This window comes from Curcuma longa, chromosome 20, assembly GCF_044706935.1.
Source record: "Curcuma longa cultivar G26 ecotype Majalengka, Jawa Barat chromosome 20, ITB_CL_G26_1.1, whole genome shotgun sequence".
Taxonomy (NCBI): domain Eukaryota; kingdom Viridiplantae; phylum Streptophyta; class Magnoliopsida; order Zingiberales; family Zingiberaceae; genus Curcuma; species Curcuma longa.
In genome coordinates, this window is record NC_133880.1 from 9,324,955 (window position 1) to 9,339,396 (window position 14,442).

The window sequence follows — 14,442 nt, forward strand, 5'->3', positions numbered from 1 at the left end:
ACTCATTAAGTTGCTATATATAAAATTAAGATTCAAATAGTTGGTGAGTGACTTAACTCACTTTAAGGGATTTCAAAACGAAATTAAAAATGGGTTATATTGACAATAACAAAATGCTAGGGGTTGTTTCGAAAAAAACAACTAAACCCTTGGATTATTTTTTTGGGTTCGACCTCTCTTCTAGTTCACAACACGAGACCCTCCGGCACATCCCGTCGGCGACTCCTCTTCTTCTTCCATGTCAAGCCACCGAAATCTCCCTCTACCCAACTGACAGTGGTTCCTCTTCCCTTATTGGAGCATCGATTCTCGAGATCCAGCAGTAGCCTCTCTCCTGAAAAGAATTGGCGCGGGCGCCTACCGCTGCTCTAGAGCTGTGGCCACGATGAAGCTTCATTTTGGCCACCCAAGATCCAAACTCCGATGCGGGCGGGTACTAGAAGAATTTTGATTTGTTCTTCCAACTTTTCTGTAATTGCTTCTTTAGGCCAACAATTCGGTATGTGCCCCGAAAGGTTGCTTCGAACCGCTCCCCACGAAGCGGAGAATCCCACGGAAACGTCCCTCAGAGAAGCATTCCTTCTCCTGCAGAACCAGTTGAACCCCCCTTTTCCTCTTACGATCCCATCTCCTCCCGAGTACTCCCAATTGAATCATGCAATTGCTTTTGGCATACTGGCACAACCGCACCTTGCTAAAGTGCACCTCACCCACCTTCACGCCATTGTTATAGACGGATATGAGATTTTCACGTCCATCCTTCTCAAACTCTGCAATGAATCCTTCTCCAGGCTGTTGGAGGTTCCAAAATGCCAGCTGCTCTGGGTGTGCTCAATGCTGATCCACGTCTCAGCCGAAAAGATTGAAACTTTGCTCATCTCTCTCATGAGGCAAATTACTGGAGGGGATTTCAGCGAGTCCAATTTGTGGTTGAGTGTCGAGGTTCTTAAAATATTATCTAACAATTGGGATTGGTTGGTGGAGGAGCCTTTAGTCCTCTCAAGTGCATTATATGTCTATCTCAGGTTGTTAGCAGATCATTTTAGGTTAGGAGGAAGCTTCAAGTTGGAAGAGCTGAAGAGGATGGAGATTGACTTTTGTGTCAAGGCATTGAGAGAACACTTTCAGTTGTCTATGCATATTGGTAGAGACCTTGTCCGCATTCTACAAGATGTGACCTATATTCCTGAGTTCAAGGACATTTGGAAGGATCTTCTGTTTGATCCTAAAAGTTTCCAGGTCTCAGAATTTTTTGGTCTGTCCAACCTTTATCGGAGAAGAACACCGTCACACTTTTTCTTGCTGAGGATCAGTCCCCAAATGGAAAGCCAATTGAGGTTTTTGCTCACCTTTGTGAAATGGGGGAGCCAGAAAAGGTACCAAGCATGGTTTGCCAAGAAACACTTATATTGGCCTGGTAGTGAGTCTATGATAAGTGACCTAGTTCGCTTCATATGTTGTGCCCACCATCCTTCGAATGAGATAATTCAATCTAATGTTATATCAAGGTGGGCAGTCATTGGTTGGCTTCTGAAATCATGCAGGAGGAATTATTTTGAGGCAAATGCAAAGCTTGCTTTGTTTTATGACTGGTTGTTTTTTGATGAAAAGATTGACAATATCATGAACATTGAACCTGCAATGCTTTTGATGGTAAATTCTGTACCACAGTATGTTGATATTACACATATGTTGCTAGAGTTTTTGTTTCTCCTAGTAGATAACTATGATGTTCATCACAGAGAGATGCTTGCTGGGAGTGTTTCAGCATCTATTAACTTATTGCTCAGAAAAGGCGTGGTACATTCATTGGATCCTCTCATTTCTTGTAATTCAATCTCACCAGTGCTCAAGGAAAGGTTCAACTCATTCCTTCCAGCACTACATCTGTGTTGTAATAAAAAGGTCAATGAAGATGAAACATCTACTGACTTATGACGGTATATTGCTCATAAAATAGGCATTTCCATCACTGCATGCTGGTTGGGTGACAGATCCGGAATATGCGATATTTCATTACCTTGAGTCCGTGAATATCATTTGTCCTAACTATTAGCAGATTTAAAATTTTAGATCTTCTCTGGATCTATTTGTTTCTTTATCTTCAGTACTAACCATTGTGAGCTCGTAACTTTTTCATCTGAAAATGCTTGTCGTTTCATTGTAGCATTAAAGGATTGTATGATATTGTACACGTTTACCTAATTGGTACCATATGATTCTTTGAATTTGAAAACGTCAGAGATGCAATGCCAAGAAAGGCCCTTTGGAGGTAGGGTTTTCAGTTGTTTAATATGATTGTCAGATGATACACTAACAATTGTTGGATTTTATTGAACTTCATAGATGGGAGATGATAAGATGGAAGGATTATATATCTCAAATCTTGTCAGATCATTCTTAGGTCAACTACTGAAGAATCAAAAAGTAATATCCCTACCCTATGAACATTTCCTCATTTCTCCGTCTTTTAATCTTGCTGATAGATTTAGTTTATCAACTATGGTTATGTTTCTCTTTTACGGATCTTACATACAACATTTTGCTTCTGTAATTTTGGTAGAAGGATTTGGGTTTTGGCTTTTATTACTGAACACTTTATGAAATTCCTTGTGCATGATTATTTAGCACAATGCTAGGTCTTTAGCCAGTGAGATCACTCTGGATCTGAATATCTGAGGATATCGTGAAGCATTTGCCAATTAGTGATGCTCTTCTCTCTACTGGAGGAGCTGTGGGCTGGCTGCCCCGGCGAGCCAGTTGAGTTTCCTCTAACTGTATATACTTGGTTGCCCTCTCCGACAGTTTCTGATAACTTGCCGGTGGTTTCTTCACAAGGGATCGAAAGAAGTCCCCTTTCAGTAACCCTTGGGTGAAAGCGCTTGTCAGGACATCTGGCGGCGTGGACGGTACTTCACACGCCTCCTGATTGAAGCCGTGGAGGTACGCACGCAGAGTTTCTTTGGGTTTTTGCTTCATGGTGAAGAGGTGTAAGGAGGTCTTCTGATGCTTCCGGCTGCTAGCGAACTGGTGCAAGAAGGATTCCCTGAAGTCTTGAAAAGACTTTATACTGGATCCTGCTAGCTTATTGAACCAACGTTGAGCTAATCCCGAGAGGGTGTTGAGAAACAATCGACACTTAATGCCATCCGCATACTGGTGCAGTAAGCAGGCATTCTCGAATCGATTGAGATGATCTTCCGGGTCGGTGGATCCGTCGTATTCTCCGACCTGAGGAGGTCGGAAATGTCGAGGCACTTCCTGATCGAGGATGGCCCGTGCGAATGGGATATTGGGAGGGTCGGATGCCCGGTTTACCGGGACCTTCCTCTTGCGAGTATCCTCACCCGCATGGGATTCACTTGAGTCTTCCGCCTCGGGTAATGGGTTTCTATTAGTAGATCTTTCTGGTGCGGATTCTTCTCCAATAGGCGAAGGTCTCCGTCTTCCCGGCGCGGCCATGCCTGCCGGTGCTGACGGAGGTTGCATTGTCGCACTACGGAGGGCGGCGTCAATCGCCTGTTGCACGACATGATCAAACTGGTCCTTTGTCATTGTCACCACTCCCTCAGGATTCCTTTCCTCCACGGGATCACGAGTGCTCGCGGTGCGTCGGGTGTTCACCATCGTACCTTCTCAGCTCAGTATTCCCACAGACGGCGCCAAAATGTTCCGGCTCCTTACCGACGACGGCTGGGTCACCAGACAGGGGGGAGGCCGCGTCACCCGATGTTTCCACAGCGGAAGAGAAAGGACCTGCAAAGGGGGGCACTGAACGCACGGATTAGCTGGGCGCCGGGGGATCCCGGCGTGGCCACTCCGACGCTCAAGTCAGACCAAGGGAAAATGCAAGTGTACCCTCCGGATTCAAGATGGGCAGAATGTCATACCTGAGAGGTTTATATAGGGTGAGGGGAGGAGATGCCTTCGGATCTATGCGCCTGTCATTGGAGGAGCGGGCGGAATTGCTGGGTCACGCGTGTGACAGATTCCGCAAATCGGACGGTTTGTCCGTGCGGCTTATCCTTTTTGGAGGGCTGTGATCGAGTGGGGCCAAGTAAAGAGACTTGGTGTACCCATCGCCTCTTGTGGATAAAGCCTTGGAGGAAGGAGGCGCATCGATCCGTTGGTATCCTCTAGGTGTCAGGAGTGGCCGGTATGTGCGGTTGAGATGCGTGGCTGCCCGGTATTCTCAACTGCGTTGATAGGGGGTGCTCGGTCCGTCCCGAGCTTGTTACCTGTTTTGTTACTGTAGGGATCAATGTGGGGCCCTTATCCTAGGGTAGGCACCTAGTGCGGTGATCCTGCTATGAGGTCGGCTTATGATCTCGAGACCAAATCACGAGGTCGGCGAGCGTTACAGGATATTGGGTACCGGAGTTTGGAGGAGCTCGGCTGGGATAATGGTAGCCGTTCTGACCTGGCAGGCAGGTAGGCCAGGGGATGTTGTGCCTACTTGAGTTTGCCAGATGCTAATAGCGCAGACGTACAATCCCTTAGCGAGGTCGGTTGTATAGTTTGCGTAGGGCGTTATCCCTAGCTGTAGGGGGGGCGCATCTGAGATGCTAAGGTGTGTGCCGATCTCGAGGCTAGGTGGGCCCCGGGTGGTTCTTCTCCTGGGAGCAGGTTGGGGTTGTTAGTAGGACTTCTCGGCCGTGGTGCCGGGGGGGTGATTCTCCTGCCTAGGATTTGGGTTTAAATCACCTTCCTCTCCTCCTAGGGGAATTGAGTTTTCCTTGTTGGATGCTCCGTCCTTGCCACGTGTCTTCTGAGGGACTCTCTTTATCCTACGTGTTTTGCCCATTTTGTTTTAATTGAATGAATGGATTTGTCATTCCATCCGGATCAATTTAAATCTCATGTTCTAAAACCGGTTCACTAGGGTTTGGTTCAGCTGGGTTCCGATTCGATTTTGGTTTGGCCGGTTCAGGGGTTTGGGTTCAGTCAGGGTCAGCCGGTTTAACTTGAACTTGACTTGTGTTCAATTTCTTGGATTAATGGTAACGGGTTATTGGATCCTACCCTACCCGTTAACTAAAAATCCACCCTATAAGGATGCTACAGTAGCACCTCGCGTATTCCGCCTCTTCCGATCGCGCCTCCACCTCCGGTTCTTCTCCGCCGACGCCGAGAGGAGGCCACCTCGGACGCGGAAGCTAAAGCTAGAGGATCGCCGGTGACCTAGGAGCGGATTTGAGGTTTCGATTCCCGACGGAGGAGCTCGATTCGTCGTGTGGGGGGGGGGGGGGCGGTGTTGGCGGCGACCGATCGCGGAAGGGAATCGCCGGTAAGTTTTAGCAATTTTTTTGTGGTACTCGGTTGATTCCCTTGGTTGTGATTGAGCGTTTGGATTTAGGGATTTGGGAGGTCAGATTTGGCTTTGGATTCGTTAGTTGGTTGGAGCTGGTTTCTTCCCTTCACTGCCGACGCCGACTGGAGGGGCAGCCAACGTGAAGCAACGAGCAAGAGAGGAAGCCTAGGTGAGGATGCTGATCTAGGTTTTCGGTTTCGTTCTTAGTTTTAAGCTTAAATCCATGGGTTGCTGTATTTTCAGAACTTGATCTTTAGTTGGGAGCTATCTGTGGGTTCCGGTTTGAAGCAAAGAAGAAGAAAAGCGAAGGTAAGCTCCATCAGATTGTGATTTGAGTTCTTGCCTGGTTTGATTGTGATTTTAAACCTGGGATGTTGTTGATAGGCTGAACAAGGGGAATCAGTTTGCTTGATCGGGCTTAGTGATTTTGTTTGTGGACGGAGGCTTGAGGAAACAGAAGCAAGGGTTAGGTCTCCTCAACCTCGATCTGAGGTAAGAACCCTGTTGGATACAAATTTTGGTTGATTATCATGGTTCTGTATAATTGACTAAATGACATGTTAGATGTGTTGTGGTTATGTTTGAAACAGAAGAGTTGGAAATTGGTATTTAATTATTCTGGTGGATCTAAGTTAGTTAATCTGATTATGGCTTGGAGTTGAGTGAATTTAATTTAATTGTGGATTAATGGTGTTAGTGGGTTAATATGATTAATTAATTAATTAGTTAATGACATTAATTAATTAATTAATTCATGTTAATAACAACCCACTAATTAAATTCGTTTAAACCAAGTTAGTTAAATTAAATAGAATTGAACTAACTCTGGTTTGATTAAGTTTCGGGCTACAGTCTGATATTGAGAGGTGGTGATAATACTTGCAGGACTTTGATTAGAGTTGATTGGTTGCGGACGTTATCAGATTCGGAGGTTCTTTGCGATTATTCGCAACCAATCTCGGAAGGCGGGTACCTTGACTTGTCTTCTATAGATAGGGCTTACAGATATGTGTAAATTGCTAGATTCCAGTAATTATGTTTCTGCTCATTTGGACTATACATGCTGCTTGGATCTGACTTTGTTATCAGTTACACATGCTTATATTCTGGTTATCAGTTATTTCTTTCTCCGGATATCATCTGATACCTTTGCCATGTTTAGATATCTGATACCTTTGCCATGTTTAGATATCTGATACCTTTGCCATGTTTAGATATCTGATACCTATGGATTTTTGATACCACCTGATACTTGTCCATATGCTTTAGTTGGATTTATCTTGCTCTGTATCGGTATTTATACTAGACGTGATACCTTATATCATTCTGATTATGGGAGCATATGACATGGACTTGTAGATGGATAGGTGGTGCATGGATCATACTGATGGATATGCATTTGGATATATGCTGCATGGACTAGTGTCATACATCATGCTTGCATATATTGCATAACTGACGTGCGGGATTCCATTGTTGTTGAGTCCGGCGTCAGTTACATGCGGGCTACCAATCAAAGGGTGTGTGTAATTGCATGCCTAGCGATTATTGGCGTTCTGTTCCTATTTTAGTCGAGTCGCTCCTATTATAGCAGCACAGGTGTGAGACCGTCGCTTGTGTATGATTTACACACACAATCCACTCATGGGTTAGTGGAAACCTTTAGATTGGTGCATACTTGCCCTGACAGGAGCTTCCGCTAGGCCACCCAGGATAGTGGTTTCATAGCGTGATAGCATACAGGGATCCCTCCTCTGTCATTGAGACCAGGAGATGAGAGCTTGCTCGCCCACTTATGATTTGGGTACCAGGATAGGTGTACACCTCGAGGACATACTGTCCACTCGGTCACGCAGGAGCAGTGACGGCAGAGTGCACAGAGGTCACAGCCCTACCCACTCGACGACTTCACCACTGTGGACGAGTACTCTGACGGGTTTTGGCTCCCACGCGACCTCCCCACTATAGGGGTGACTGATCCGACTGGCGTCAGGGGTGACCAGGACATGCATTGCACCATGTGCATACTGCACTATTGCATTTGTTTGTGATTGCTGCACTTGTTTGATGCACTTGGATGACATGCATGCATAGGATACCTATTTGTTGGTTTGGGGATTACCTTTTTACCTTACTATTGTTTATCGGACTCGGGTATGTACAGATCTACTGTTGTGCAGTTTTCTACCTTATTTACCTTCCAGTAGACTGTACAACATGTTATTACTGTTAATAGCTCTATACACATATCTGCTAGATACCCGCTGAGTTTCTTTTGGAACTCACCCCGTTTACCTGTGTCTGTTTCAGGTTGATGCCGTCTGGAGAGCTGCACTGCTAGTCCCGAACCTTGGTGTTTCAGTTTTATTTACTTTACTGCATTCGCGTTTTCAGATCTGTTAGACTTCTGGCGATGTTTCTCATTTGAGTATGAGTTTCCGATGATTCGATATTTGTTTTCCTTATTCGAGATGTCTATCGGATTTCTGGACGGATTTGATATACATGCGTGGTTGTGATTCTAGATCTGAGTATGTTATTATCGACCGTGTGGGTCATTTTGTGTGGATGTGTATATGATTGTGGTGGATAGTTTGTTTATTGTTACCTGTCAGTTTATATAAATCCATAGCCTGTTATGGATTGGCCGTGTGGGCCTTATATATGTGTATGTATTCAAGGAAAGTCAGTTGTTACAGGGGAGATGCTGCCGAAATTTCTCGGTAAGCCGTCTCACGGGGCGTAACATAGGTGAACCTCTTGCGCTTGGTAGTGAGCTAAGTGCCATGTTTGAAGAAGCTTGTGCTTTGTGAGAATTGATAAGCGCGCTTGAGGTGTGATTTTCTCATCTCATTGAAGTGAAGTGAAATGTATAGATGCAAATCAGGTAAAAAAAAAACATTTTAAACTCCATCCCATATCTTTAATTAGCCTTTTAATTAAATCAATATCAGCCTCCCTTGCGACTTATTTCTCTATGTTACTCTTCCTCTCCCCAAAAAAATCAACATCAACTTCTCTTCTCAAATGTGAACTCTTCTCTCGTCTACAACATCAACAAAGATTTGTTTACATTTTATTGCTTCAAATTTTTGATAGTTTTTCTCCTTTTATTTTGGCATAATAGTGGCACGTTTTCTTCTTCATAGATTTAAATTATAAATTACTTCAGATTTTTTTATTATTAATTTAAATTATACATGTATAACGTATTTATTTATTAGTAAATTTTATATTTATATTATTATTTAATATTTTATTGATTACAATTTTATCAGTGAAATACAGAAATTTTTTATATACGTTTGAATTATAAAAATATATACTGAGAACGTATTATTTTGATAAGAAGTATGTCTCACCTTACATTACGTCTCAGGTTTCACGATATCTATGGACTTTTGAGTATCTCATGTCCTAAATAAATACTCAAAATTGAAAAATTATGACTTGGATATTATGTAATCTCTGAAGTGGTAATAATTAGAAATGTCTAAACTTCACAGTGTACTAGAAAAGATGACATTTAACCACATTGAAAGTTAGTTTTGATATAAGCAACTTGTAACTAGTTTTACATTAGAATTACATTTATTTCTTACAAAGTGGAGCCCCTTGGCCTGGGGTTATAACCAACTGTTAGGCGTACTCCTTTGTACTCTGTGTGATGGCTGATTGGAAGGTGAGGCGGAATGTGAGATATCAAATTAGATGACTATATCAACACTTACAGAAAACTAACAAGATTTAATGATAGATTTGATACAATTTTGAAACCACATGATTAGAAAAGTTTAAAATTTCATGATAAAATAGATACGGTACCTGATTGATTTAAAAGTTGACACTTAAACTATTAGTTTTGAGTAGGAGATAGATGCCTCTGGAACACAGCTGAGTTGATTACGATAGAATAGAGTTGCAGATGTAAGCATAGGTTTGAATTTCGATGAAATCGAGACAATGCCCTCCTCCGTCATGGTCAATTATAATTTCTCGATTTACCTCCTCACAAATAATCGTAGGGATCGATCGTGTGGAGCCGTTGGGATGACAGATTCTACTTTTTACAGAAGAGTTGGAGATAGATACTTGATTAACAGTTAACATAGTAATGCCAACTGATTTCTAAAATATATTCTGGAAAAAATTGTTTAACGTCATGTTTTATTTATATGGGATATGAGGTACCGGTGTTTAATATAACCTGATGGCACTTGAATTAGAATAAAATTTATATGAAGGAATTTTTCACAAATGATCACTTGGAGGCTAGGCGTTTCTTATTTCTTAGCCGCACTAATTTTATGAAAATTGTATTAACATTTTAATAAATGAATATGTTTTTTTTCATTTTTATTATAGCAGATATTATTACTTAGTTATTAAATCTTTCATCCAAGGGCGTAGACCGGTGCGACCGCCCCTGATTTTTTTTAAAAAAAACTATAGGTATTATAACCGACGATAAAAAAAAATATTATACATACAACCATAAAAAAAAAAATTCAGTCCCTTCTCTCTCATGAAATGGTAAAAAAAAAACCCTATCCCTATTTCATCCGCCTCTCTTGGTCATCGCAGCTACCCTGTAGTTGTCTCGCCGTCGTCACTTCACCTCGTCTTTAAATTGCAAAAACTCTCCCAAGAAACCGACAAATAATAATCCGATAACCCTTGATATCCAAGTTTGAATCTTATTAGTCCGGCATTGGCAGTGTCTGATCTCTCTGATGATATTTTTACTTCCTTTCTCTTTACTTTTTTTTTCTATATTTGTAATTTGTACTATTACACGACCTTTTACTTTATTTCTTTGTAGAGTTTGACCAATTAATGTTTTTTATTGAGATCTAGAGTTTTATTATTGTATTTTATTTATTTAATTATGAAATTAAAATCGTTGGTATTTTAAGTATGAATTGTGAAATTTTTTTATGTAAGATTTTATATTCAAATGTCAAGATTTACTAAACTCTGAGTGATAATCTCATAATATAACATATTTTAGTATTTATTCACCATCCAATTCTCTCTTTTACATGACTTTAAAAATTAGAAGAGTTAAGTTATGTTTTTTTTTTATTGAGATATAGTGCTAACACAAAAAAAATAAAGTTTTAATTTTCTATTTATGAAGTGTTGATGTATTATAATTATGAAATATAATTTTAAAAAATTATTGTGTAGTTGTTAAGTAAAATATAAAGTTTGAGATTTTTATAAAAATTTTATTTGTTATTTATTTTTGAATTGTTGAAAAAAGTAGTAATTAAATTAGGTGATTATATTTCTAAAATATTATGTTAATGATAAATTATGTTAAATAGTAATGTTAAGGTATTTTAAAAAGAGACAAGATGAACCTACTTCAAATAAGACAACTTCTCCTCCACCATCTCCTCTGTCAGATCATTGCGTGTGAGAGAGGAGAGGGTGAATATCGTTCGTTCAATCATTCGATTCTGTCACAAAAAATTTATAGCAAAATTAAAAACATAAAATACAATGACACATGAATGTACTTGGTTCCCACCACTTAGGATTAGTACATCGAAGGCTTATCTATAGGAGACGCCTGTCCACTAGTGGTCTCCTTTCCAGAATTCTTTTCGGAGGTAGAGAAATCTGTCTTACAGTCAATGTACAATGAAAAAAAAAATGAAGCATAAAGAGTAAGACAAATTAGAAACACTCGAGTAGAGCCGATCTACAAGTCTTGAACACAGCACACCCCTCTTGAAATTTTCTCGGTCGCACGAGCCGAGCTTCAATTGCATTCATGAGCACCACAAAATCTGAGACTAGTTGTCAGTTTATTGTTCTTTGATGTTGCTCATTGAGGCTTTATAAAGGCTCTTTTAGACGCCCAGATCTCTTTTTTAGTGCCCCGAACCGATTTAATCTAATACGGCTTCATTAGTCTTTATCCAGGCGCCTGGACCAGCCTAGGGCGCTAGACCATCCAAGCACCTGGAATGAGATCCAAGCGCTTGGAGCTACCCTTGTCCAGGCGCCTAGACCAAACCAGGGTGCTTGGAATATGATCCGAGCGCCCAGAGCTGATTCAACTAGGTTTGACTTGAGTTAACTCTGGACTTGATTTGATTACTTTTGTCATGTTTAGTCTTGCTTCTAGTTCTTGCAAGATAAGCATTCAACAAACAAAGCAAGCAACTAATCCTAACTATAGTCTATCAGACCTACTAGGCTTACCTAAGTCTTACCTTGTAGGTCTAACCTACTAAGTTTACTTAAGGGTTAGTATCTTAAGATTTTCTTTTGTCAAACATCTGGTTACCCTTGACCTACTTGGACTTATTATTACCTAACCTTCAGTTAGGACTAGTCACTTGGTAAAGTTCCCACTTGCCAAATATCTAGTCACCCTTGACCTGCTTGGACTTCTTGCTTAGCATCTAATCCTTTGACACCTAGGACTTTGCTTTTGATGTCTGATTCTCACTGACCCATCGATTAGCTAGACATTCGGTCTATTGACCCACCTAGACTTCCCACCTAGTGTTCTTGATCTATTAGAACTTCTTGCCCAGTCTCACTGACCAGAACTTTCTTGCCTAGCTTCCAACTAGAACTTCTCTTGCTAGTCATATGGTCAACTTTGACCTAACTAGACTTCACTCATATTTAAATATTAGATCCTCTTTGAATCAACCCTTGGTCAAACTAATCAGACCTAAGTATATTGTTAAACATCAAAACCCTAGAGGCAAACTGCATTAACATCCTCCTCCCCCGCCTCCACCATCTCCTTATATTAACTTGAATGAGTATCCTAGTGATCCTGAGCTAAGAAGGAATATCCTCAAGTATAATGTGAATGAAAGGGATATTGTTCAATGTTACTATTTACAAAAGTGTCTGTTTTAGTCTAAAAATTATGAATTTCCTTGGCGTTCTTAACCAAAGGAGAAACAAAGATTTTGAGTTATATGGTTTAATAATCATCCTAATTGGCTAGAGTATAGCATTGCAAAAGGCGCAACCTTTTGTCTTTATTGTTATTTATTCAAAACTGGTCATGGTGGTCAAAGTGGTGGTGATTCTTTTGTTATCGAGGGATTTAAAAATTAGAGAAAGAAAGAAAATTTTGATGAACATGTTGGAAATCATAGCAACATTCATAATAAATGTATGATGGTGACTTATGACTTAATTAATCAAAAATAACATATTGAAACTTGTTTGATCAATCAGTGTAGTCAGATAGCTGTCGATTATCATGTTCATTTGATAGCATCAATTGATTGCATAAGATTTCTTGTGCGTCAAAGATTACCATTTTATGGTCATGATGAATCCACAAACTAATTCAATCATGGTAATTTTTTTGAACTGATTAGATTTTTTTTGCTGACGATAATGAGGATATCAATAGAGTTGCATTGGACATTGCTCCCTCAAACCTAAAACTGACATGGCCTAATATTCAACAAGATATATCAGATCCATTGTCTATTTAACCACTAATTATCTATTCTTCGATATTGAGATGATGAATTATTTACTATATTGGTTGATGAGGCTCATGATGTATTTGTTAAATAGCAAATGATAGTTGTTTTTTGGTTTGTAGATGTAAGAGGAAATATTGTTGAACGCTTTCTAGGTATTGTATATGTAAGCGACACTACTACCTTATCACTTAAGATTGTTATTGATTCTTTATTGTGTCAACATGGGTTATCTATATCTAATCACTGGGGGCAAGAATACGATAGAACTAGCAATATGAGAGGAGAATTCAATGGCTTAAAAAGCTTAATTGTGATAGAGAACAAGTTTACTTATTATGTTCATTGTTTTGCTCATCAACTATAACTTACACTTGTAGCTGTTGCTGAAAATCACATGAGAATTTCTACTTTTTTGATGTGGTTGCACGAGTGAACAATATTGTTGGAGTGTCAACCAAGTGAAGAAACATACTTCATGAGAAACAATTTAAAAAAGTTGTTGAAGGAATTTGCAATGGTGATATCTCCACTAGACGGGATATGAATCAAGAGAAGACATTATAAAGAGTCAGGAGGACATGTTGGGGTTCACATTATTGTGTTTGATATGCTTTTATCCTTCAATTATTGATATCCTTTTAATTGTTGAAGAGGAGGGAAAAGATCACAAGTAAAGGGTATACGCTATAAAAAAAAGTTGATTTAGCGACAAATTTCAAAAAAAAATTCATCGCAAAAATATTTGTGATGAATTTTACGATGAAAAATTTTCGTTGCTATAAAGTCATCATCAATTTTTGCGATGAAATTTCTATGTTTCGTCGTAAATTTTAGCGATAAAAATAGTTTTTCATTGCTAAATTCATCACCAATTGACGAAGAAAACTATTTCATCGCCGATTAGCAATGAAAACTTATTTTTGTCGCAAAATATCAGTTGACGACGAAATTAGATTCGTTGTAAAATTTGTCGCAAATTGACGACGAAATTCATTTTCGTCGTAACATTCGTCACAAATTTAATTTTTTTTCTTATTTATGGATTATCCCATAGATACAAAATATTGATCTGATTGGATCGATTCAAATTATAAATATAACCTATCAAATTAAACATACTAAATAAATACGAATCATTCCACATTCATTACACCACATTCATTCAATGCAAATCAAATCTTCATATATATCATAATCAAGATCACACAATCTATATCAAAATTTTACATATAACATGTCCATACAATAAATCCACTATATGCATGATACCAAATAAATATCAACATGATACAATCAATCCACTACATTCAGTCATATAAATCCATATCCATACAATACAAGTAATGTAAAGAAATCTCAGGACGAGAAAAAAATACAATAAAATCATCGTCATCGTTTTTGCTCTCGAGAGACTCTGCTTCCTTCTCTATCAATATCTTTTCTTGTCCTACATAAGAAAACAAAGAAAGAAAAGTATCATTCTTAAAATTAAAACTAAAACCTATAAACTAAATATGTAAAACTTACTTCTTCTGATTTTGCTTCACAAATCCGGTTTAAAAAGAAATTAACAGTATTAATAAAAAATATATAAATTAATAACTTAAAATCTAATAAAATGATAAATATTAAAAATACTTATTGTAAAAAAAA

At 39.3% G+C, this 14,442-nt stretch overlaps 1 protein-coding gene across 1 annotated transcript; it reads left to right on the forward strand.

Annotated features, from left to right (window-relative positions):
* Positions 1-226: 226 nt before the first annotated feature.
* Positions 227-1,888, forward strand: LOC141813934 (uncharacterized). Its single transcript, XM_074701941.1, has 2 exons — positions 227-1,653; positions 1,743-1,888. Exons 1-2 carry the CDS (start codon positions 424-426, stop codon positions 1,776-1,778), a joined length of 1,266 nt encoding a protein of 421 aa, XP_074558042.1. The 5' UTR covers positions 227-423; the 3' UTR covers positions 1,779-1,888.
* The last annotated feature ends 12,554 nt before the right edge of the window (positions 1,889-14,442 follow it).